Below are 25430 nucleotides of genomic sequence, written 5' to 3' on the forward strand. Positions count from 1 at the left end.
AAAAACCTCACATCACATCTACATCAATTCAACCGTAATAGTATCAGTTACAATTCTCTTATACAGTGGGCCCTTGGTATCCGCTGGGGTTTGGTCCCAGGATCCCCATGGATACAAAAATCCATGGATGCCCAAATCCCATTAAATACAGTGGCATAGCAAAATAGTGTTCCTTATATAAAATGGCAAAATTGAGGTTTGCTATTTGGAATATATATATATATATAAAATATTTTCAAGCTGTTGATGCTTGAATCCATGGATGAAAAACCCATCGATAAGGAGGGCTGGCTGTATCACATTGCCGCCAGTATCAATTATACTTCATTACATCTTCATCAATAGTTGATTGATAGAAAGGAAGAAAAGAAAGGAGTAAAGTAAGAGGAGATACGGGATGGATAATGTGAGATGGGAAAGATAGAAAGGTAGAAAGATAGAGAGTTAGAAGAGATGGGAATGGATGTGAAAGAAAAGAAGAATATGTAAGAAGAGAAGAGGAATTAGGAAAGATTGTGTAGGATAGGATATGTATATTTATAGACTTGGAGTTTTGTGAGCCTTTTCTTTCTGGTTTACCACAAACTATAAATCCCAATATTCCATAACACTAAGTTAAAGTGATGTCAAATTGCTTTATTTTTGCAGCATGGCTGCAGCTCTTAACTACTTTTTCCTTGCTTTTTAAATGTCCATTCCAAGTGAGTCTGGGTTGCAACCGTGTCCGAGTGCATCATTTTAATATGTTTTCCCTCTTGCCCCCTGTTCTGCCATACTCTGCCCCCACCACTCCATTTTTGTTTCTTTCTCCCTGTTGCAGTTCGTGAAGTTTGCCAACATTGAGGAAGACACCCCTTCCTATCACAGGAGCTACGACTTCTTCGTCTCCCGCTTCAGCGAAATGTGCCACTCAAGCCACGACGACATGGACATCCGGACAAAGTGAGTATGGCTGGTGGGTGCAAACTGATGGGTTTCAGAGGTCTCTGAAGGCCCTCCTGGGTTTTTTGTAGGATTGTGAGGAATGCTCATTAGTCTCTGCATTGTGGACAAAAGATGCCTGGCATTCCATTAGTGGCATAGAATCATAGGCCCTTATCACACAAGCAAAATGTGAAGTTATCCCAGGGTCAGTGTGTGGGCAATGCAGGGGAAATCATGGGGTTTCAATCAGGAGCCATCTTAAACACAATTGGGGGTCATTCCAGGGTCATTCCAGGGTTAGGTAAATCCTTCCCCCCCCCCCCCCCCAAATTTCCCTAACCCTGGAATGACCCCTGATTGTGTTTAGGATGGCTCTTGATTGCACTTGGCGTCGTGTGATAAACAAACTTGAAACTTTACCTAACCCGGGAATGATTCTGGAATGACCCCCAATTGTGTTTAAGATGGCTCCTGATTGAAACCCCATGATTTCCCCTGCATTGCCTTCACATTGCCTTCACATTGACCCTGGGATAACTTCAATTTTTGCTCGTGTGATAAGGGCTATAGAGTCATTGAGTTGGAAGAGACTCCAAGGGCCATCCAGTCCAGCCCCATTCTGCCATGCAGGAACTCTCAATCAAAGCACTCCCTGGGACAGAGGCCATTGAGCAAAGGTTTATAACTCTTCAAAGGAGGAGATTCCACTGTTGAACAGCTTTTACTGTCAGGATGTTTTTCCAAAGGTTGAGCTGGAATCTCTTTTCCTCTACTTTTCATCCTTTGGTCTGTGTCCTAGTCTCTGGAGCAGCAGAAAACAAGCTTGCTCCCTCCTCAGTGTGACATCCCTTTAAGTATTTAAACAGGTCTATCATGTCACCTCTTAACCTTCTTTTCTCCAGACTATACACCCCCAGCTCCCTTCGTCTTTCCTCATAAGGCAGGTTTCCAGAACCTTCAACATTTTGGTTGCCCTCTTTTGGACACCCTCCAGTTTCTCAACATCCTTTTTAAATTGTGGTGCCCAGAACTGGACACAGTATTATTCCAGGTGGGGCCTGACCAAGGCAGAATGGAGTGGCACTATTACTTCTTTTGACTGAGACATTATACTGCTATTGATACAGCCTAGAATTGCATTGACCTTTTTAGCTGCTGCATTGCACTGTTGACTCATGTTCAACTTCTGATCTACTTGGACTCCCAGATCTCTTTCACATGTAGTTTCCTTAAGCCAGGTGTCCCCCAGGATCCTATATCTGTCCATGTCCCCAATTCTGTCATCTAAGTCATTGATAAAGATGTTGAATAGCACTGGGCTCAGGACAGAGACCCACTGGACACCCCACTGGTCACTTCTCTGCATACGCAGACGTAAGTTAACTCTGTGCTTAGTAGAATTCAAAAGTAGAGTTGGCCTGCCACATTTGCAGCTTTGTCTTTTGCAGGATTGACTATTTGCTGTTTGGACTAATGCATTCTCTCTAGGAGAGTGCAACTCTGCCAGAGGTTGACCATTTGCCTGGTGTATGTGTGGTTTTGCTCAGTATTTCCTTCTTCTCCCTGCAGTGACCAAAGGAAGGCAATGGGAAACCACCTCAGAATAATAAATCCTGTCAGGAAAGCCCTGTGATAGGGTCACCATAAGTTAGAGTTAACTAGACACATTGCAACAGCGTGTCACAAATTTTTATAATACAATGGTTCCCTTGGTATCTGCTGGGGCTTGATTTCAGGATCCCCCCCCCCCCTTCCTCAATGGATACCAAAATCCGTGGATGGTCAAATCCTTTTGGGATGACCAGCTGTAAGATATATAACAGCCAAAAAACCTGACTACATTTAAAACCAGCATTAAAGATAAAGACATATCTCTTCTGGCAGGCCTACCCAGCCAATTTTAAATCATTAAACATATATATTCTATTTCTTACCCACCTCTCCCCGTGGATGGAGACGGGGGACCACAACAATGAGCCAATAAACAACATCAGTTAAAACAACATCAGTTAAAACAGACACATCATATTAAAATGATGAATAACATACACACATATTAAAACAATCCGCATTTAAAATTCACAGTTTAAATACCATCTGGATAAGCCTGATGGAAGAGGCTGGTCTTCCATGCTGTTTTAAAGTCAGACAGTGTTTTCAGCTTTCGAATCTTTTTCATGCAGCTCATTCCAGAGTTTTGGGCTGGTTGAAGAAAAAGTCCTCTGGCTGCCAGTTGCCAACCTAATCCCATCTGACTGGACTAAACTTATATGAGGTTTTATGAGTGTACTTTAATGGCTTTATAATATTGTATTTTAACCTTGGGATTATGTGTTTTGTGTTTTGACATGCTGCACCCTGAGATCCAGCATGGCATAGTGGTTTGAGCGTTGGACTATGACTCTGGAGACTAGGGTTCGATTCCCAACTTGTCCATGAAACTCAATGGATGGCTTTGTGCAAGTCACCCTCTCTCATCCTTAGGGGAAGACAATGACAAATCTTGCCAAGAAACCCCCATGATAGGATTGCCTTAGGATTGCCATATGTTACAAATTACTTGAAGGCACATAACACACAGACCCACTCCACCTTGATGTCAGGGATGATGGGAGTTATTGCACTTCACCTCAGGCTGTAACTCACCAGCAAGTTAATGAAGCTGAGCTGACCAGTTTTGGCCAGTGGTTATTGCTTTCTTCTAAAGCAGCAGAGTTTCTGAGAATAAGCTGAAGACCCTGACAAACCTCTTCAGGCTTTCTCACTCTTCTTCCTCCGATGTCTCCAACACCATCAGGATTTGCTGACTCTTGTTGTTTTCACTCAAGACACCAAACGACTTTGTAGTCTTAAACAAAAGTACTATTTTATTCTACTATACACTATATACAGTTACAATTCTTGCTCTCAGAATGTGCCCAACTATCCTACCACAATTCTTTCTACCAATCAACCACAACCATCCACAACAACCAGCATCACATTAACAAAACTGGCAATTACTATAGCTATTGTTAGCTGCCACCCACTGGGTGTGTACATTCACATGATTGGTTGACTTTGTTCACCCCAGACTCAAGTCCAAGCCATGAATATGATCTGATTATCTTGTCCATGAAACAAGTCTCAGGTGTTGCCAATATTCATTCCAAAATGTGTCCTTGGCTCCCAAGACTTCCAAATTAGATCATCTTTTACACCTGTGTGATTTTTCTGTCTATACATGCTTCGTCATTTTGCTTCTCACATACATATTTTATTTCTATAACTGCATATCCCATGTTGCATTTCTTGACACTTGAGCCTTGAGGAGAGGCAGGAAAGAATTATTATTACTATTATTATTATTCAAAGATATAATCATGTTAGTCTGTAGAATCAGTATGCAAAGAGATCTTGTAGCACCTTTGAAACTAACTAAAAGAAAGAAATTGGCAGCATGAACTTTCATAGACTTCAGTCTAATTCCTCAGATGCATTTGGTGGAGTGGAGCCACCAAATAATAATAATAATAATAATAATAATAATAATAATAATAATAATAATTATTATTATTATTATTATTATTTACAGTGCCATAGTAAAACAGCATCCCTTATATCAAATGGCAAAATCAAGATTTGCTTTTTGGAAATTATCATTTTTTAATTATTTTCAAGCTGTGGATGCAGAATCGGTGGCTGCAGTGGGTCAGTTGTATAACAACACAGTGGCTTTAATGGCATCCAAGCATCCAGGGCTACTCTACAAATGATAATATTCTGAAAAGAGAATACGCAGTCTCCATGCTCTTGTTTTCAGCGCCAAGTGATAATGTCCTAAAAATACAGACTTATCATATCCGCACCAAGATAGGGATGCCATTTGTTTGTGCAGAAGCTGGGCAGGTATTTTTAGGACTTTCTCTTATGGCACTGTAAATAACAGTGTGAAGGCTTTGGGGTATATTTTTAGGATGTTATCTTTTTGCACGGTGCTGAAGGCATTATGCTATTATCTCATAACTTCTGGTGACTTGTTAGAAGCCTCACATTGTTCTTAAATGTGATTCTGACATGTTGATATTTTTAACTTTAATCCTATTAGATCTGCACCCTGAATCATAATCCTAATTATGATGAGAGTTTGTTATCTCTGTTTGTTTGTATGAATCATACAGTCGGAAGAGACCACACGGTTGTCTGTCTCTGAGGCAATTTTGACTTATTTTGACCATAACGTGAATTTTTCATGGGATTGTCTTGACAAGATTTCTCCAGAGCAGGTTTGCTACTGTCTTCCTCTCCACCTAAGAAAAAGTGAGAAATGCCAAAGGCCACCCAATACGTTTCAGTGACTGAGGAGGAATTCGAACCCTTGTCTCTTAATCCAATTCAGTATTCAGATATTTAATATTCGAAGTACATCATGCTGGCTCCTCTCTGGGATGTTATCTCTTGGTTCTTGTGTACCTTCAAACCAATTCGGACTTAGGCTGAGCCTACGATAGGAATTTCTTGCCAAGATTTGTTGATTTTATTTACTTATTTCATTTGTATGCCACCCTTCCTCTAAAGTGGGACCCAAGGAGAACCCATTGAAAAAACACTTAGTAAAGTTTTTAAAACAATTAAAAACCTCACATCCAACAGTATAAAATCATGGCTTTTTGTGGGTTTTTTGGGCTATGTGGCCATGTTCTAAAAGAGTTTATTCTTGATGTTTTGCCAGCATCTGTGGCTGGCATCTTCAGAGAATGGTTTTTAAAACGTACTGTATATACTCAACAATAAGTCGACCTCATTTATAAGTCGAGGGCAGGTTTTGGGGACCAAACTATGGATTTTGATGCTAAAGAGTGCCGATACTTCACCAAAATACAAATCCCAGGTTTCAGTGGGATCTAGTCATGGCAGTTAAAGTGGTGTCAAACTGCATTCATTCTACAGTGCAGATGCACCCAAAGAAAGAAAGAAAGAAAGAAAGAAATAGAGAGAAGCTGCTGAAGGAAATGGATGCTAGGGAATCTCTTCTCTTCTCCAATCTTCCTAGTTATCCCTCCATTTCTCTTTCATCCCGGGCCATCGACACCTTCATTCCTTTTTGATCCCTTCCAAGAGCGCTCAGCCGAGAGAAGAATTTGAAATTCAAGCATGACCATTCAAACTGCATCTCCGTCTTCCTTTTGACGGGGGAGGATGACTTGTTCTCCCTCCAGGCCTAATTTTGGTTAATGGAGGCACGATGACTGATTTTGTGCCGCCTGAGCCTCCCTCTGTGTGCTGAAGCACATTTGATAAAAACCAGCTTTTCTGCTGGGGTGGCATTCACCACCTGCTCCTGCTATTCCCCGAATAATAATCTCTGTCCCATAATTAGCCTGCCAAGAATATTCATTGCCAGTCCTCATCCCTCGACAAAGCTGAGCACAGGGTCAGGGGAATGCTTTCTGGGGGTGGATTTGAACTCGGCACATCAGGGGGTCCCTTTGGAAACAGCAACAGAAAGCGTGACTAATATTCGTCAGCTGGTTGCAGCAATTATGTATGTTTCCTGTGCCTGTTACGGATTCATCGGTTAGGGAAAGGGATAACTTTACCTGCCTTTGTCGTGATAAAATTGCCTAGTTTTTGTTAGTTATTTGCCAGCAAGTTGGTTTTGGCTCATGGTGACCCAAAGGGTGCTCAGCAATGGCTCCTCTTAATCTTGGAGAGATGACCAGTGGGTCCCACAGGATTCTGTCCTGGGCCCAGTTTGCTATTCAGCATCTTTATCAATGACTTGGATGACAGTATTGGAGGCAAACTTATCAAATTTGCAGATGACACCAAATTAGGAGGAGTAGCTAATACTCCAGAGGACAGGATCAAAATTCAGAACGACCTGAATAGATTAGAAAGCTGGGCCAAAGCTAACAAAATGAACTTCAACACAGAGAAATGTAAGGTATTGCACTTAGGGCAGAAAAATAAAATGCACAGATATAGGATTATGGGGGACACCTGTCTGAATCAAACTACATGTGAAAGGGATCTAGGAGTCCAAGTAGACCATAAACTGAACATGAGTCAACAGTGTGATGCGGCAGCTAACAAGGCAAATGCAATTCTAGGCTGCATCAATGAAAGTATAGTGTCTAGATCAAGGGAAGTCATAGTGCCACTCTATTCTGCTTTGGTCAGGCCCTACCTGGAATAATCCTGTATCCAGTTCTGGGCACCACAATTCAAAAAGGATGTTGAGAAACTGGAGCATGTCCAAAGGAGGGCGACTAAAATGGTGATGGGTCTGGAAACCATGTCCTATGAGGAACGACTGAGGGAGTTGGTTATGTTTAGTATGGAAAAGAGATAGTTAAGAGGTGATATGATAGCCCTGTTTAAGTATCTGAAGGGGTGTCACATTGAGGATGGAGCAATGTTTTCTGCTGCTCCAGAGAATAAGACCCGGAGCAATGGATGCAAGCTCCAGGAAAAGAGATTCCACCTCAACGTTAGGAGGACCTTCCTGACAGTAAGAGCTGTTTGACAGTGGAAGATGCACTCTCCAACAGTGATGGAGTCTCCTTCTTTGGAGATCTTTAAACAGAGGCTGGATGGCCATCTGTCAGGGATGTTTGGACTGAGAGTTCCTGCATGGCAGAGTGAGGTTGGACTGACTGGTCCTTGGGGTGTTTTCTAACTCTATGATTCTGTGAATGAGAGACCTCCAGCTCTCAGACTTCCTTCAGCTGTCTCATTTCGGTAGCGACAGTGTCACTTAATCGTCTGCCATCTCACTTTCACCCTTTGCTTTTAAAATGTCCCGGTTTCTCTTTCTTTCTCTTCCCACTTTCCCTCTTTGACCTTGGCTTGCTGGTGCAAACTGGTGCAAGCTGGTTTTAAAGTGGGAAACTGGTTTGCTTGCAATTCACTCATCAAGGATGGGAGGAGGACAGGAAGATTTGCAACCTTGCTTTTCCCAATCCTCTCAGGCAAAAGCAAACTGCTGCGGCCTCTGCTGCCTTGTGCTCTTCCTTGTTAATAAATTTGGCATCTTGACCACCTTCTGATGATGCTTCGTAGGGTCTCCCGTATCAGACCAGCTTTTGCAGAAATAATGCAGTTCGACACCGCTTTAACTGTCATGGCTCAGTGCTATGGAATCCTGGGATTTTGTCATTTGCTGTGGCCCCAGAGCTCTCTGACAGAAGGCTGAATATCTCACAAAGCTACAAATCCCAGTAGATGATTTCTGCAGTGCAGATGCAGCCTAAATGTGGTAAAAAGCTCCTGGACAGCAGCAGTAGCAAGGGATAACACTGTCAGACAATATCTCAGAGAATACAGCAATGGCACCATAGCTAACACTTCTTCGTTCTGCACAGAAGAAAGCAATGGTAAACCATGTTAGGGATGATGGGAGTTGCAGCTCTTCTCCTGGCTTTCACTCTCACCCCCTGGTTAGCGGAAGAACAACCAGTTTGACCAGTAGCTCTGAGAATTGGCTGAAGATGTCTTCCAATCTTCTCTGGAGTCTGCTGGTTCTTGTTCAGCTCTCAATACACCAGTCAACACAGTAGTCTTCTTTAAAGATCTACTTTTATTCTAATATATACACTATGCACAAAAACAATTCACTACTCACAAAACTCACACTACTATACTCCTCAATACCCACAAAAAGTATTGCCATACATTATTGCTTATATAGACATTTGTCTCTCAATTCATTATACAGTTGCCACCTCCTGGGCGTGTACATACATTATGATTGACATACAATACTTGGCTCAATCTTTACCTCACATTGCATCATCCATTACTGTCCACTCAATGACTTTCAGGTGATATCAATTTGCACCTTTTCACTTTATCCTTGCCACATATGTCCTTGGCTTTTAGGACCTTCTAATTACATCATATGCAACACCTATGTGACATTTCAATTGCTTTTGCTGTGTCATGTTACTTTCAAATACATCCATATACATATTATATTTCTTGTGACTATATATCCCATGTGGCTTTTTCGTGACAAACCACACCGGAAATCTTTTCTCTCAAAAAACCCTCTGATGAGAGCATCCCAAAGGAAAACTGACTTGGCAGGAAGCTCAGATGGAAGGTTAATGGAAGGACTGCTTAATGGAAGTTGGTAATTATCCGATAGAGTTCCCTGCCACAGCAATCAATCAATCAATCAATCAATCACTTTATTTATACCCCATCCTTTTCTCAATATTGGGGTGCAAAGCAGTTTGCACGATATTTAAAACAGAACAGATTATGAAGGTACAAAAACATCAGAAATATATACTTATATATAATATTGTTTTAAGAAAAAGCAATGAAAACCATTAAAATTCATTAAAATGCAGAATATTTTTAAACAAAACAATGCATCCACTGCAGTCAATTCCCTTGACAGGCTGCTGGAATAAGAAGGGCTTGCAAGACTTTATTGTTGTTGCTACACACTTTCAAGTTATTTCCAACGTATGGTGACCTCAAACGAATCTATCCCAGGGTTTTTTCGGCAAAAGATTGTTCAGAGGTGGTTTGCTTTTGCTTTCCTGTTTGGCTGAGAGATTGTGACTTGTCAAAGGTCACCCAATGGGTTTCCATGGCTGAGCAGGGAATTGAACCTAGGTCTCCAAGGTTCTGGTCCAACACACAAACCACTATACAGATGCAAGTGTGCATTGCCACACAAGGGTCAGCTGCAGAAATGGAAACCACCGGTTTGGGACTACTGTTGCACTGGCTTGGAGATTTGAGGTACTCTAGTTAAAAAATAAAACTTTTCCAAGCTCTTAGATTGGAACCAAACCCCAGAATAGACACCAAGGGCCCACTGTATATGAGGGTCTGGATGGATATGGAAAAACTGTTTGGAAGGCCAGGTATGTTTGAATTTGTTAACAAATCATAGTAATGCCTGCAAAACCCTAGGGAGGGACTTTGTTAGTTTTATGCCCATGGTTTTGTGGATAATGGCCGTTCTGTCTACAAACATCTTCCTGCTAACACAGATGCTAATACAGAAGGCTGGTTTACTGAAATGTGGGATTGAAAAGGCAGTTCTTTACAGTCTCATGATGTATGGTGGGTCCTCTGTGTCTGCTGGGGTTTGGTTCCAGGACCCTCCGTGGATACCAACATCTGTGGATGCTTAAGTCCCTTTATATACAGTGGGCTAAGTGAAATGGTGCTCCTTATATAAAATGGCAAAATCAAGGTTTGTTTCTTGGAATGTGTATATTTTTGGAATATTTTCAAGCCCTGGATGCTTGAATTTGTTGATACTGCAGGTCAGCTGTATGTCCAAAGTGTGATAGCTTGGACCTCTTCCCTTCCCATGGCATGTGCATCTAGCATTCTTTAAGGTTCAACGCATACAACCAGGCAAACAGGGAAAGATTGAAAGAGACAGGCTCCATCTTCTGTTAAGGTTTCTAAATGCAACTTTCTTCTCTTCCATCCTCTCCCATTTTTCAAAAAAGGATTCGGATGTCCGGGATTAAAGGGCTGCAAGGGGTGGTCCGGAAGACAGTGAACGATGAGCTGCAGGCCAACATCTGGGACCCTCAGCACATGGACAAGATTGTCCCTTCTCTGCTTTTCAACCTTCAACATGTGGAGGAAGCAGAAAGGTGATATACGTGTGTGTGCACATCTGTTCTTTTCCTGCTGCAAAAATGGCTTCCTATGAGATTCTGGAGTTGTAGGGATGCCACCCAAATCACAAGGCTTGGCGGAGAAGGTGACCCACAAGGAGGTACCACCACGGCTGCGGTGGCAGGGAACTCCCATGCCCAACTTTTTCTATTAAAATAGATGGGTAAAATACAACGACGGAGACTCAAGTTGATCAACTCAGGCTCAAGTCGCTTCGGTGACTCAACTTGGACTCAACTCTGCAACAAACAGTGCATTGACTTGACTCAACTTGGTGTCCTGTATATTTTTAGCAGTCAACTTGGAGGCCTGAAACAGCAAACATTCATTGGGCTTGCGATAGGGGTCAATGTCTGCTCAAGGTGACCAAGTGTCCTCTTTTTCCTGGACATGTCTTACAGTTCAGCCTTCTGTCCAGGAGAAATTCCAATAGTTCCTCCATTCAAGGTGACCAGCTGTTCTCCTTTTCCAGGACATGTCCTAGATTTCAACCTTCTGTCCAGGAGGAATTCCAAAATGTCCACCACTTTGAGCATGACTAAAAACCATGCATTTATATTTATATGAGTGTTTTAGCTTTGATTTGGTCATGTCCTCCATTTTTCTTGAAGACTTCCCATTTTGCAGTGCCTTGTCCTCCTTTGAGCTTAAGGCACATGGTTTCCCTGGGTCTCTGCTCAGTAGCCTCTTCCCATTGCACATCAGAGCAGCTTTTTAAAACTTTTGAAACCTTCAGAAGGATCCATCTACCCCAACACACACACCACTGCCATTTTCCTTCTTTAAGTTGGCTTTCCAGACTTAAGACTCAACTTGAGATATGTCTTGAAAGTATTTTGCTTTCTTTAAGCAGAGGCTAGATGGCCATCTGTTGGGGATGCTTTGATTTGGATTTCCTGCATGGCAGGGGGTTGGACTGGATGGCCCTAGTGGTCTCTTCCAACTATGATTCTATGACTTGAAACTCAGAAGTAGAGACTTGAGACTTAGCTTGAGACTTGGGGTAAAAGACTTGAATACATGTCTGGTAAAATATGGCCAGTGCAGCTCTCCAAGGAAGCTTTTGTGACCCTTGAGACCTCCTCCAGATTCGCTGGACAGCCCTTTGATGACAAAGAGAAATCAGTATTGTTTTTTAAAGTATTTATTGGATGATTCTGATAAAAAGGAAAACACAACTCCATCCTACAAACTTTATAGTAATTCAGGCTCCGTGTGGCACGAAGCAGTGGAAAGTTAACTTATAGGTGAATGAGCATGAGGATAAATAGCCGTTGAATGAGTAGTTATACAGTTTCAACGGCCTTAAATGAATTTAGGATCCCTCTGGAGGATATGTTATGTGCTAGATACGTAATAAAGCTGCATTAATTAAATTCGTGTAAGTGTTTAAGTAATGCAATTCTGTCTTTGCAATGTATTTTAATGATGTTGATGGTTCACTAACCACATTAAAGGAGGAGGAGGAGGAAAGAATAAATCGTGTTTCCTGGAAATTTGGAAGCACCTTAAAAAAAAACCAAACAAACTATTTTTAAAACCTAGAATTGCATTTCTGCATGTTTTTGTTTTAGTCTTAAGTGGTCTCTGCAGCCCCTGAAGGGTCCCAGAAGAGAAAATGGTCCCCAGGACCTGCTCCAGTTGCTTTCCTTTTTGCAAACAAGAGGCATGTTCTCTGTGCACCTCATTTACTAGAGATGTCCGCTTAGAATAGAAGGTGAATGAGAAGTGTGCATCTTGTTTTCAAAGGAAAAGGAGCTGGATTTGGCATCTGGCATTTGAGGAGTGGAAGGTGGCATGTGGTCCAGTGTAGATCAAGACTCTCCAAATCTTGCTTAAAGGTATATTAGTACATTCTTTTTTTAAAAAAATGCATTGATTCAATAATTAAGAGTTCTCTTAAATGGAAGGAAGGAATTATATTCTGGGACAGAAGACTTATTTTGTTTGCTGAAGGTCTCTGCCATAGTTCAATTCCATTTTAATTGTCACTTTTGTAAGCTTTTAATTGCACTGTGTTTTTAAACTGTCAGCTGCTTTGTTCCCAATATGGAAGAAAAGTGGGATATAATTAAATACAAATATAATAAAGATGATGATGATGATGATGATGGGCCAGGTGAAGCAGTTCTTTGATCTGGCAAAGCAAAAGCTTTCTTTATTCCTAAAGAACTAATATGATCCATTTCTGTGTGCTTCAATATTATGGCTTGTGGTGCGGGGGAGACAATCCTCCTGCATACTTCTTTAGGGTATGATTTGCATACATTTAAGTTGCTCTCCATACAGTGGAATTACTCAGAGTAGGAGCCGCATCAAAGGAATTACTCATAACACTGCTGTGCTGCTTTTAACTGTACTGGGTTTTTCCTAAACTGCTTCTTATTATTTTAATGGTACGGTCTAAACCAATTTTAATGTTACAGATAAGTTTAATACTTTTATAGTCTCTCTTTAAAAGAGACCCTCGCTATTCAACTCTGCGGGAAATGAAGTCCAATGCACTTGGAGGACCATTTTGAGAACCATCGATTTAATTGATGGTGGCGGTGGTGGTTATTCCAAATAGTCAACCTTTTGGGGTGTCACCATGCCTCCAGATTTAATTCACCATGCTATAGAGTAGGGAGGATGGAAGGAGAAGAATCTTTTGGCCATCATTTGAGCAGCTGATCTGAAATGTAAACTCCTCTCCTCTCTTTTTCCCTTTCCTTTTTCTTCAGTCGTTCTCCGTCTCCTTTGCAAACCACCGAGAAGGAGAAAGAGAACCCAGCAGAGCTGGCAGAGCGATGTTTGAGGGAACTCCTGGGCCGAGCGGCTTACGGCAACATCAAAAATGCCGTCAAGCCAGTTCTTATGTAAGCACACTGTATCCATTTTCTTCTCCCTTTCACAGACCTCTGTTTTCCTCTTGCAATGTTTGCCTAATCCAGGGTAGAAAGAGCTCTGGATTTCTTCCTGAACCATGGATGTACATTTCTATTATTAGTATCCACAGAACTTTAAAGTTGGAAAGGATCCAGAGGCCATCTAATCCAGTCCCCTGCCATGCAGAAATACACAACTCCCAAGAGATGGCCATCTGACCTCTGGCCAAGAACCCCCAAAAAAGGACAGTCCACCACATTCTGAAAGAGTTTGTTTCTTTATTCTTCTTCTTAATGTTTGCTTGGAATGTCTCTTCTTATAATGTGAATCCCTTGGTTTAGCAGGATGAAGGGATAGAGAGCATGCTTGTCAGATTTGCAGATGACACCAAATTAGGAGCAGTAGCTAATATCCCAGAGGACAGGATCAAACTTCAGAATGAATTCAGTTTAGAAAGCTGGGCCAAAGCTAACAAAATGAATTTCAACACAGAGAAAGGGAAGGTATATTTAAAATGAAATGCATAGATATAGGATGGGGATACCTGGCTTAACAAGACAACACGTGAAAGGGATCTAGAAATTAAAAAGTGACATAATAGCCCTGTTTAAATATTTGAAGGCATATCTAATGGAGGAGGGAGCAAGCTTGTTTTCTGCTGCTCCAGAGAACAGGACCCAGAACAATAGATGCAAGCTCCAGAAAAAGAGATTCCAGCTCAACATTAGGAGGAACTTCCTGAGAGTAAGGGCTGTCCGACAGTGGAACGCACTCCTTCCTCAGAGTGTAGTGGAATCTCCTTCTTTGGAGGTCTTTAAGCAGAGGCTGGATGGCCATCTGTCAGGGATGCTTTGATGGTCTTCCTGCATGGCAGGGGATTGGACTAAATGGACTTTGGGGGTATTTTGCACCTCTAGGATTCTAATGTTTAAACTAACTATGTACGAATGTGTTTTAAATGAATACATTGGCTAAAGCTGTGAACAGTTATTTGGGACTAGACTTCCCAGACTCCCCCAACTAGCATAGGCTCTGGTCCTACTGCCTGGGACATTCTGGAAGTTGTAGTCACCAAAAGGTTTCTTTTTCAGAGCTCTCAAAACCATTGCTTGCCTCAGATGCTTGATCAGATTGATTCTGGATTCCATTAAAAATGATTGTTTCTATCAGGAGAGTTTGTGAGGTTTTACCTGCACCCTGGATTTGGCTTTTTGCAACCTGTGCTCCTCTAACATGCCCCCCCTTCCTTATGCTCCAGCTGAAGGCGCCATTGTCTAGCTAACCAAGAATCGCACAGAACTGTTGAGTTGGCCGAACCCCAACGGCTATCGAGTCCAACTCCCTGTCATTGCAGAACTTCACTCCTGCTTCCAGATGTTCTTATTTGTGGAAGCACAAGACCCTCATGTGTGCATGTGCAAAATCCACTTCCATTATTTTCTTCCTCTTCTTTTCCATCAGCCACCTGGACAACCACTCGCTGTGGGAGCCAAAGACCTTCGCGATCCGTTGCTTTAAGATCATCATGTACTCAATTCAGGTGAGAAAGAGTAATCTTGGTGGGCTTGAACAGTGAATCAAACCCTCATCTCCAGAGCCAAGGTCCAACACTCAAACCTCTATGTCACTCTGGCTCTCAAATACACACACACACACACACACACACACACACACACACACCATATATACTCAACTATAAGTCGACTCATGTATAAGGTGAGGGCAGGTTTGGGGTCGGGCAAAATTGTGGATTTTGATATGACCCTTGGATAAGTTGATATGACCCTAGGGACATGCAACAAAGGATCTAAATGATGAAGCAAAGGAAAACAATGTCAAAGAACCTACAGAATTCTAGCAGACATAACGGTTTTGGCTCACACTGAAGGCTGGATGGAAGAGAGAGTAGAGGGAAGTCAGTGCTTCCAGGACATATTGCACTCTTGCCTTTCACCAGGGGCTGGTTCCCTTTTTTAATAAGAGTGATAGTATTTACATTGACCTGTGGATAGGTTGACCTACCGTAGGTTTTGGGGCTCAATTTTTAGACTAAAATTTCTAGACTTGTACATGAGTATATACAGTGTGTGTGTGTAATACACACACACACATACACACACATCATATCTTCTTACTAGCATTGTGACGTTTTTTCTCGGTTCTTTGTCCCCAGCCCCAGCATTCCCATTTAGTGATCCAACAACTGCTGAGCCACTTGGATGCCAACAGCAAAAGCGCCGCTACCGTCCGAGCCGGGATTGTGGAGGTCCTTTCTGAAGCAGCCATCATTGCTGCCTCTGGATCGGTTGGTAAGGAGTTTTGGAGCAGGAGCATCTCTTGGTTTCCATGTCAGTGGGGCAGTGGATTCACTCCAAGTTTTGGATCAGGTTAAATGAACTTTCCAAAGTGCTGAATGTTGGGGTAATAAAGTCCAGCACCTTGGATAACTACACCAGAGTGAAACCCCCGAGTGGATTCAATGTCCCACTGACATAGAATGCACCAACAGCAGGTGTCTAGGGGAGGGGGACACTTGGGTGACCAGAGCCTCCTTTTCCAGGACCTGTCCTACATTTCCACCTTTTGTCCAAGAGGAATCCCAAAATGTCTTCCCTTTTGAGCATGACTAAGAAGCCCGTTGAGCAGCACAACATTTGCTGTTCCTCTTCAAGACATTTGAATACTTGGCGGTTTCTCCTTGCTGCAAATAGAGGGAGAGGATGGAGCCTCCTAAAGTTCTTTTTTCCTTGTAGCAGACAAGACTCGCATCCAAAGCTCAGGGCATGTTTGTTTCTTGGAGGGAGAAAGGACAGGGAACGTGTTAGGCAATGGGTTCCTTGAGGACACAGTGCAAATACCCTTAATTTCAGCACAATGGACAAATGAAAGGAATAGTTGAAATGTAGATTCAGTTAAGGGTTTGTTGCTAGCAAAGTACAATTTTAAGCGTTTGTCATGCTCAGAGTTCTATAAGTATATTCCCAGCCAGGAAGGCATTTTAATGCATTTTAACAAAGTTCATGAGAACCCCACCCAGCATACCACACAATTCCCCCAGTGTAACCAACACAGGCAGATTGACTGGCAGAGATGGATTTCTCTTTGGCAAGGATGCAGTCTGGAAAGACTGAAGTACCTCTGCAGTCAGAGATGCATTTCAAGGTGGAAAACTGGGGTTTCGGAGAACTACATTTTAAAAAAAATAAACTTTCTGACAGGCTGGATAGACTTTTAGGTTGAAGAGGCAGGTGAATCAGTGCTTCAATTTTGTTGTGTGTTGTTTTTTAAATCAATGGTGGTGACATGCCATAAATTGGAAGCCACACTGAGTCACAGTTTTGGGGGAGAGTGGGATGATGATGGTGATGATGATGTGTCCAGGACCTGTTTCAGGCTTTCATCATCTGCAGGGTTATTGTGTCTGGAAGTGATATTTCTGATGCCAGGATATTTCTGATGTTAGAAGTGATATTTCTGGTCACTTTTAGGGGCTGGCTTGTTTTGTTAGGCTTTTTGGCCATTTTCAGTTTTCCAAGGGGGCATTAACCGTGGGTCAGCTGCCCCTTTCATCCAGAAAAATATTTAATCCAGTGGTTCCCAAACCTTGCCCTTCAGATATTTTGGGCTTCAGCTCCTAGAATTCATGACTGTTGGCCAAACTCGCTCAGACCTAGAATCATAGAATCTTAGTCTGCATCTGTACTGCAGAAATAATGCAGTTTGGCACTGCTTTAACTGCCGTGGTTCCATTCTATGGAGTCCTGGGATTAGTAGTTTGTTGAGGCACCCTGTTCTCTAACAGAGAAGGCTAAATACAGTGGGCCCTTGGTATCTGCCGGGATTTGGTTCTAGGACCCTCTGTGGATACCAAAATCCATGGAGGCTCAAGTCCCATTAAATACAATGGCATAGGCTGCAGAAATAATCCAGTTTGACACTACTTTAACTGCCATGGCTCAATGCGATCAGAGCTCTCTGACAGAGAAGGCTAAATATCTCACAAAACTACAATTCTCATACTGTCATAGCATTGAGTCTTGGCAGTTAAAGTGGTGTCAAACAGGATTATTTCTTCAATGTAGATGCACCCAAAGTAAAGTGATGTCCCGTATATAAAATGGCCAAATTAAGGTTTGCTTTTCTGGAATTTAGATATTCTTTGAATATTTTCAAGCTGTGAATGCTTGAATCCGTGGATAAAAAATCCATGGATAAGGCAAGCCGACTTTATCTCACTAAACTGCAAATCCCACAGATCCATAGCATGGAGCTATGGCAGTTAAAGCAATGTCAAACAGCAGTAATTTTGCAGTGGAGATGCAGCCTATGCCTCATTTTATACACACACACACACACATACAGATATAAATATTACAAAACATACACACACGAAAAGAAATCCAAAATATGGAAAACTTCTGGCTCCAAGCATTTTGGATAAGGGATATGCAAACTGTAGTTTAATTCTACTTAACGCTGAGTAAGGGCTGTTCGACAGTGGAACACACTTCCTCGGAGTGTAGTGGAGTCTCCCTCCTTGGAGGTCTTCAAACGGAGGCTGGATGGCCATCTGTCGGGGATGCTTTGATTTGGATTTCCTGCATGGCAGGGGTTGGACTGGATGGCCCTTGGGGTCTCTTCCAACTCTATGATTCTATGACCTTTTGTATGTTTATAATCTGCACTCATTTTAACACATAAGCCACCTTGAGTCCCAGTTTTGGGGGAAAAGTGGGATATAAATAAAGATGATGATGATGATGATGATACTGCTGATGCTTTTTGGAAACCAAAACCCCCAATACGTCTCCCCTTCCTCCTTCTCTCCCATTGATCTGTGCTTTGCCTTCCTTAGGTCCAACGGTCCTTGAGGTCTTCAACACGCTTTTGCGGCAGTTGCGCCTGAGCATCGATTATGCCCTGACGGGCAGCTATGACTGTATCATCACGGGTGGCACCAAGATCATCAAGGAACATGAAGAGCGGATGTTCCAGGAGGCCGTCATCAAGACCACAGGTAAAGCTGGGCAGACCCTGGGGTGCCCTTCCTTCTTCTCCATCATCAGGGGAGAGGAGGAATTTGTACCCAAAATTACAGACATTAATCTCCATCAGTCTCTCTCATTTTGAAATGCACGTTGCTGTTGTTGTCGTGTACTTTCAACTTACGGTGACCCATGGGGTTTTCTTGGCAAATTTCTTAGGAGCGGGTTTTCCCTTGCCATCCTCCGAGGCTGAGAGAGAGTGACTTGCCCAAAGTCACCCATTGGTTTTCCCATGGCCGAGCCTGGATTCGAACTCTGGTCTCCCAGTGTCCTAGTCCAATGCCCAAACTATTACACCGCAGTGGTCCTCAATGCATGCATATGATTATCTGCAGGCTGCATTTGCCTGCTTCCTACCCACCCCACTGGTTGTACAACGTTTGACCCATCCAGATTGTTGTTGTGTGTATTGTGTGCCTTCAAATCGTTTCTGACTTACGGCGTCCCTAAGGCGATGCTGTCATGGGGTGTCCTTGGCAAGATTTGTTCAGAGGAGGTTTGCCATTGCTTTTCACTGAGACTGAGAGCATGTCACTTGCCCAAGGTCACCCAGTGGGTTTCCATTGCCGAGGAAGGATTCGAACCCTGGTCTCCAGAGTCAAAGTCCAGTGGTCAACCCACTGCACCATGCCAGCCTCTAGACTGTCCTCATTCTAGGGGGAAAATGAAAGGCAAATAGCTGCTTTTTGAAGTTTTTGCACAGCGGATGGCCAGCAGAGGTCAGGATTACTGTAGGAATCATCCCTTTGCAAGGAGAAGAGATGGGTGTTCTTTCCTTTTGCATGAGAAGATAGAAAGGGTTTTAAGAGAACTGTGTTCTGGAGGAGGAAGAAATTCTGGATCCCAGAGAGAAAAAATTGTTTAGCAGTGAACCGATGATCTTTTGGAAGCTGAGCCCAGGAACCCTAAGAAGCTGGCTCTGACATACAGACCCTTGGTTCATTTCACCCTCATTTGTCAACTCTGACCGGCAGTAACATCCCTCTAGGGTTTTGGACAAGAGTCTCTTCCAACCCTCTCTGGAGTTTTGAACTGGGACACTCTGCATAGAAACATGGGGAGGTGACCTGGTCCATCCAATGGGGCATTGGCCCCTCTATCCCAGTATTGTCAGACCTGGCTGGCAACAACCTCTCCGCATGGTTTTGATAGGATTCTTCCGAAAGCTAATCTGGAGATGCCAGGGATTGAATTTGAGACCTTCAGCCTAGGGACCCAGGAAGTTGTTTCAGACCTTCAGCCTAGGGACCCAGGAAGTTGTTTCGAGGCCCTTAGTCCATCTAGCTCCGTGATTCCCAAACTTTATCCCTCCAGTTGTTTTGGACATCAACTCCCAAAAGCCCCAGCCAGCTTGACCAACAGCCAGGAATTCTGGAAGCTGAAGTCGAAAACATCTAGAGAACCAAAGTTTGGGAACCACTGATCTAGCTCAATAATGTCAACCTTGACTGGCAGTAATGGCTCTCTCCACTGTTTCATGCCTCATTCTTCTAACATAGCCTGGGGATCCCTGGTGGTCTGCCATCCAAGTACTAACCAGATCTGACCCTGTGCAGTCTTTCCAACTGGACAAGATCAGATGGGTTCACTGGTATGGTTGATGTACTCTACTACATGTTGCTTTAGTTTGGCTCTGTAGTTAGTTAGTAGTTGGATGGGAGACTGCCAACAAATCCCAGGTCCTGGAGGCTCTATTTCAGGGAAAGCAACTGGCAAAACCACTTCTGAGGATTTCATGCCTAAGAAAACCCCAGGAAATTCATGAGGTTCCCATAAATCAACAGGTGATTTGAAGGCACATATGGACACTCACATAAATAGTTACGTATACTTAACTAAGGGACCTGAATACCCTAAAGGCTCCAGATCCCATCTGATCTTAGAAGCTGAACAGGGTCAACCCTGGTTAGTACTTGGATGGGAGACCACCAGTGAATGTTGGATGCTGTAGGCTGTATTTGAGGAAGGAACTGGCAAAACCACGTCTTGAGTATCCTTTTGCTATAAAAACTCTGAAATTCAAGGGGTTGCCACAAGTCGACAGGCGACATTGACACATACCTGTCTATTGAGCTCAATGCTCTTTACTGGCAAAGTTTGGGAACATCAAAGTGATTAAGGGTAGAATGCATACAGCAGGTCAGGGTTTCCCTTGATGAATTTCTCCATAAGTAGATGGCATCACAATACAATCTCTTTTCTAACCTCCGTAGCCACTAGTTTAATCCACACCCCCAATATTACACTTACTTCTTAGAAATGCTCCTTCCCATGGTTATTGATGGCAATGTGCGTTTTCTGGAATAAAACAGAAGTGGAAAAATTTCTGTCAACTTTTTCAGCGCTATAAATCATGTTATTGGATTTAGCACGTTTGGTTTAAATGTTACATTCAAACACATTCCATCCTTTATTGGAATATTGGAATATTTGAGATAATGTAAAGAGAATGACACATACTTCCCTTATATTCAACCAAAAATGGCTTTACCGGAAAGAACACTAATTTTTATAGACCCCCCTCACCTAAAAATTTCTGTACTTGATATATCTTATATCAGCACTTGAACTTGTTTTTATTACCTTCACCTTCTCTCTCTTTTTGCACTTTTTCGTTCCATTCCAAGTTGAAAAAATGGTGCAACTAGAGGAACATTTTCATTTCACTAAAAGATATGTGTGAGTCTGTGGACACAGGCAACTTATCACATTTATGCCTTCACTACTTGCACTTTTCAGTGACTGAGAAGTGAAAGATTTTCTGAAACAGGCACAAACTTATCAGTGCATTCAGTTGTTAGTCTGTGAGCCAGTGTGAAAAGCAGTCTGCATGAAAGAAATAAAGTACCCCAACCTTAAAAATACTGTTTAATGATCTACCTCTTAAATATTCAACCTTCAAAGCAAGTAGTCCTCATGAAAGAAATTAGGTACCTGGTAGGAAAGGTAGCTAGGAATGGGGAAGGCTGCAAACAAAGAACTAGAGAAGATCCTAAAGTCTAAAGATATGCAACCGTGCATGTAAGTTAGAATTGTAGGAGCCATTGTATTTCCCATCGTGTATGGATGTGAGAGCAGTGAAGAAAGCAAATGAGAAGAAAATCCATTCATTTGAGATGTGGGGCTGGAGGAGAGGGCTGAGGTTCCTGTGGATAGCCAAAAAGACAAACAAATAGGTCCTAGAACAGATCAAGCCAGAAATCTCCAAGTCAATAAAGTTGAGGCTGTTGTACTTTGGTCATGTCATGAGAAAGAATGACTTATTAGAAGAGGCAATAATGCGAGGAAAGGTGGAGGGCTGTAGAAAAAGAGGAAAGCCACATGTTAGATGGATGAATTGTATTAGGAGGTCATGGGTATGAATTTGCAGGACCTGAGCAGATACGTTGAGGACAGGGGGTCTTGGAGATGTCTCATCCATAGGGTTGCCATGAGTCGGGATCGACTTGAAGGCAGTTACTAGCAACAAAACAACAACCCAGAAGGGTAGGATGTTGCTTCTCACAATAGAAAAATATTTCAGAGTCTCGATGAACTGACAGATCCCAGATCCCATCTGATCTTAGAAGCTGAACAGGGTCAACCCTGGTTAGTACTTGGATGGGAGACCACCAGTGAATGTTGGATGCTGTAGGCTGTATTTGAGGAAGGAACTGGCAAAACCACGTCTTGAGTATCCTTTTGTTATAAAAACTCTGAAATTCAAGGGGTTGCCACAAGTCGACAGGCAACATTGACACATACTTGCTTAGAAAGATTTCTCTCAATTGAACTTCAACAGGGAGAAATGTAAGGTATGGCACTCAGGTGGAAAAAATGAAATGCATAGATACAGGATGGAGGATGCCTGGCTTAAGGAGACGTATACATGTGAAAGGGATCTAGGAGTCCAAGTAGACCACAAGTTGAACATGAGTCAACAGTGTGATGCAGCAGCTAAAAAGGCCAATGCAATTTTAGGCTGCATCAATAGAAGTATAGTCTCTAGATCAAGGGAAGTAATAGCACCACTGTATTCTGCTTTGGTCAGGCCTCACCTGGAATAACACTGTGTCCAGTTCTGGTCCCAACAATTCAAAAAAGGATGTTGAGAAACTGGAGTGTGTCCAAAGGAGGGCAGCTAAAATGGTGAAGGGCTGAAAACCATGAAGCCCTTGGAGAAGAAGCTTAGGGAGCTGGTTATGTTTAGCCTGGAGAAGAGAGGGTTAAGAGGTGATATGATAGCCCTGTTTAAGTATTTGAAGGGGCGTCACATTGAGGATGGAGCAAGCTTATTTTCTGCTGCTACAGAGAATAGAACCCAGAACAATGGATGCAAACTACAAGAAAAGAGATTCCACCTCAATTTTCTGACCGGGCTGTTTGATAGTGGAACACCCTCCTCTTCAGAGAGTGGTGGAGTCTCCTTCCTTGGAGGACTTTAAACAGAGGCTGGATAGCCATCTGTCAGGGATGCTTTGACTGTGAGTTCCTGCATGGAAGAATTCTATTAGGCTGGATGGCCCTTGGGGTCTTTTCCAACTCTACAATTCTGCGATTCTATGGTCTGTCAGGGATGCTTGGATTGTGAGTTCCTGCATGACGGGGATGGACTGGATGGCTCTTGGGGTCTCTTCCAACTCTATGATTCTATGGTTCTCTCATGCCTGTCCCATGTCCCCACCTTGGGTCTCGGGCTGCCTCTGTGCCCCCTTCACTGGACTGTCTTGCATGCTCTTTCCTGCTCTGTCTTTTCCCAGGTTCCTTTGCCAGCACCCTGCCCACCTATCAGAGGTCGGAAGTCATGCTCTTTATCATGAGCAAGGTGCCTCTTCCTTCTCTGCATCACCCTCTTGACATGGCGGGCAAAGCTGGGTGAGGACAAACAGATTTTTATTCTCTCTCTTCTCTCCTATCCTTTTCTCTCTTTCTTTTATTGACCAGCCTCTTCCCCATCTGTTCAGGGTTTTTTCCCTCCTAATATCAATGGAATGGAAGCATTTTTGTTGCTTGGCATCTTCAAAGTTGCAGAGCAAAAGCAGGGGTGTGTCCACATTGCACAGTTATACCACTTTGATCCCACTTTAACTCTTCTGGAGTGTTTTTTCACTTCTCAATAGCACTTTGGGTACATCTACACTGTGCAAATAATGCAGGTTGATACCACTTTAACCTCCATCCTGAGGTACCAGCACTCTTTGGAGGCATCTGCACTGCAAAATGAATGCATTTTGGCACAACTTTAATTGCCATGGCTCAATGCTGTCGAATTCTGGGCTTTGTAGTTTGTTGTGGCACCAATGCTATCTGACAAATAAATATCTCACAAAACTAAAAATCTTAGAATTCCATAGCATTGAGCCGTGGCAGTTTAAGTGGTGCCAAAATGCATTCATTCTGCAGTGCAGATGCAGTGCAGTTCAGAGGATGGCAGAGAAAGTCAAAGACCTTCTAAAACCACAAATCCCAGGATTCCATAGGATGGAGCTACACTACACAAGGTGGTGCCAAACTGCATTATTTCTACACTGTAGATGCACCTTTTAATAACATGAATCTGTCCTAAGAAATACTGACATTTGGAGCTTTGTGGGGGATTTGAAACTATCTACCTAAGAGCAGTAATACCCCCTCACCAAACTACAACTCCCAGGATTCCATAGGATAGAGTGGTATGAAACCTCTATAGTGGGGCTGTGTATACACATCAGGATTGAGGAACCTCAGGCCACTCAGATGTCAATTAATAATAACTCCCATGATCCCATGGGGTTGATGGGAACTAGAATCCAATAACCTCTGAGACTACAGGTCCCACAGCCCTGCCTGAGACTGGGTTGCATAGCCTCAGTCCTTCTCCATGGAAAGTACCAGGTGCCCTATCACACCATACAAATTGAATGCTATGGTTCCACTTTAACTGCTGTGGCAACTTCCCATGAAATAGTTTTCGGTGGTTTTTTCGGGCTGTGTGGCCGCATTCTGGAAGAATTTATTCCTGACGTTTCGCCTGCATCTGTGGCTGGCATCTTCAGAGAATGCTGGCGTGGAAGAGAGTGGGGTATATATGCCTGTGGGACCCTTGTTTGGCAGGATGTGGTTGACATGTTAATGGCAGAGTTACTTTGTGAGTCGTACTGTGTTGAATGGTGCAGCCTGCAGGTGTGTTGTGTGGGGGATATGGGTCTATTTAATTGGTAATCCATTGTCTGCGGGGGAAACCCTTCAGCCTGGGTGGTTTTCATTTGCACACACTTCCATGCCACCACCCTCCGAAGATTGCGGCAACAGTTGCAGGTGAAACATTAGGAATTCTTCCAGAACGCAGCCACACAGACCAAAAAACCCACAGAAGACTATGGATGCTGTCCGTGAAAGCCTTCGACTTCAAATGCAATGCTGGGATTTGTGGTTTAGGGAAGGGATTCTCAGCCGGAGAGTAGCAATGAGACTACAAGCCCCAGATTCCAGAGGTCAGTCAGTCAGTCAAATTTTATTGCTTTTGGCCAATGGCCTTTGCATAAAACAATACCACAATAACAAAGTACATACGTATCATATTTGCAACATCAATCGTATGATTATACAGCAATTTATGATTTACAAAAATGAAGATCTAAAATTTTTAGATATATATACAGTTGTCCCTCCATATGTGCAGACTTAGAGTCCACGGTCTTGCTTTTTGTAGGAGGTACAAGCTGCTATCTTTAAAATGGGTTTGTGTGTGTGTAGCCTTGTGCATGTGCCATGGGCGCACACACCATTATTCTCTATGGGACTTGTATATGTGCGAGTTGCCATTTTCATGGGGGGAGTTGAGAGAGAAGACTCTCTCTCTCTCTCTCTCTCTCTATATATATATATATATATATATGTATACAATTATTTAATACAGTCATCACCTTTACAACTTATGCCTACTAAGAGGCAAAAAATGCTTCTTGTGGACTCTGGCAAGGACTAGTTTCAATT

The 25430-nt window shown here is 42.8% G+C and overlaps 1 protein-coding gene across 5 annotated transcripts in view; it reads left to right on the forward strand.

Annotated features, from left to right (window-relative positions):
- Positions 1-25430, forward strand: part of LOC149310323 (protein EFR3 homolog B) — a 136123-nt gene that overhangs the window by 89597 nt on the left and 21096 nt on the right. For all 5 annotated transcript variants that reach the window (XM_089528723.1, XM_089528724.1, XM_089528725.1 and 2 more), the window contains 7 exons: positions 821-942; positions 10389-10538; positions 13287-13421; positions 14893-14971; positions 15605-15740; positions 18287-18448; positions 23216-23330. In XM_089528723.1, the coding sequence (XP_089384849.1) occupies positions 821-942; positions 10389-10538; positions 13287-13421; positions 14893-14971; positions 15605-15740; positions 18287-18448; positions 23216-23330 (899 nt within the window). The remainder of the gene's footprint in view (positions 1-820; positions 943-10388; positions 10539-13286; positions 13422-14892; positions 14972-15604; positions 15741-18286; positions 18449-23215; positions 23331-25430) is intronic.

This window comes from Sceloporus occidentalis, unplaced genomic scaffold, assembly GCF_023333645.1.
Source record: "Sceloporus occidentalis isolate IW3139 unplaced genomic scaffold, rSceOcc1.0.p SCAF_6, whole genome shotgun sequence".
In the NCBI taxonomy this organism is placed as follows: domain Eukaryota; kingdom Metazoa; phylum Chordata; class Lepidosauria; order Squamata; family Phrynosomatidae; genus Sceloporus; species Sceloporus occidentalis.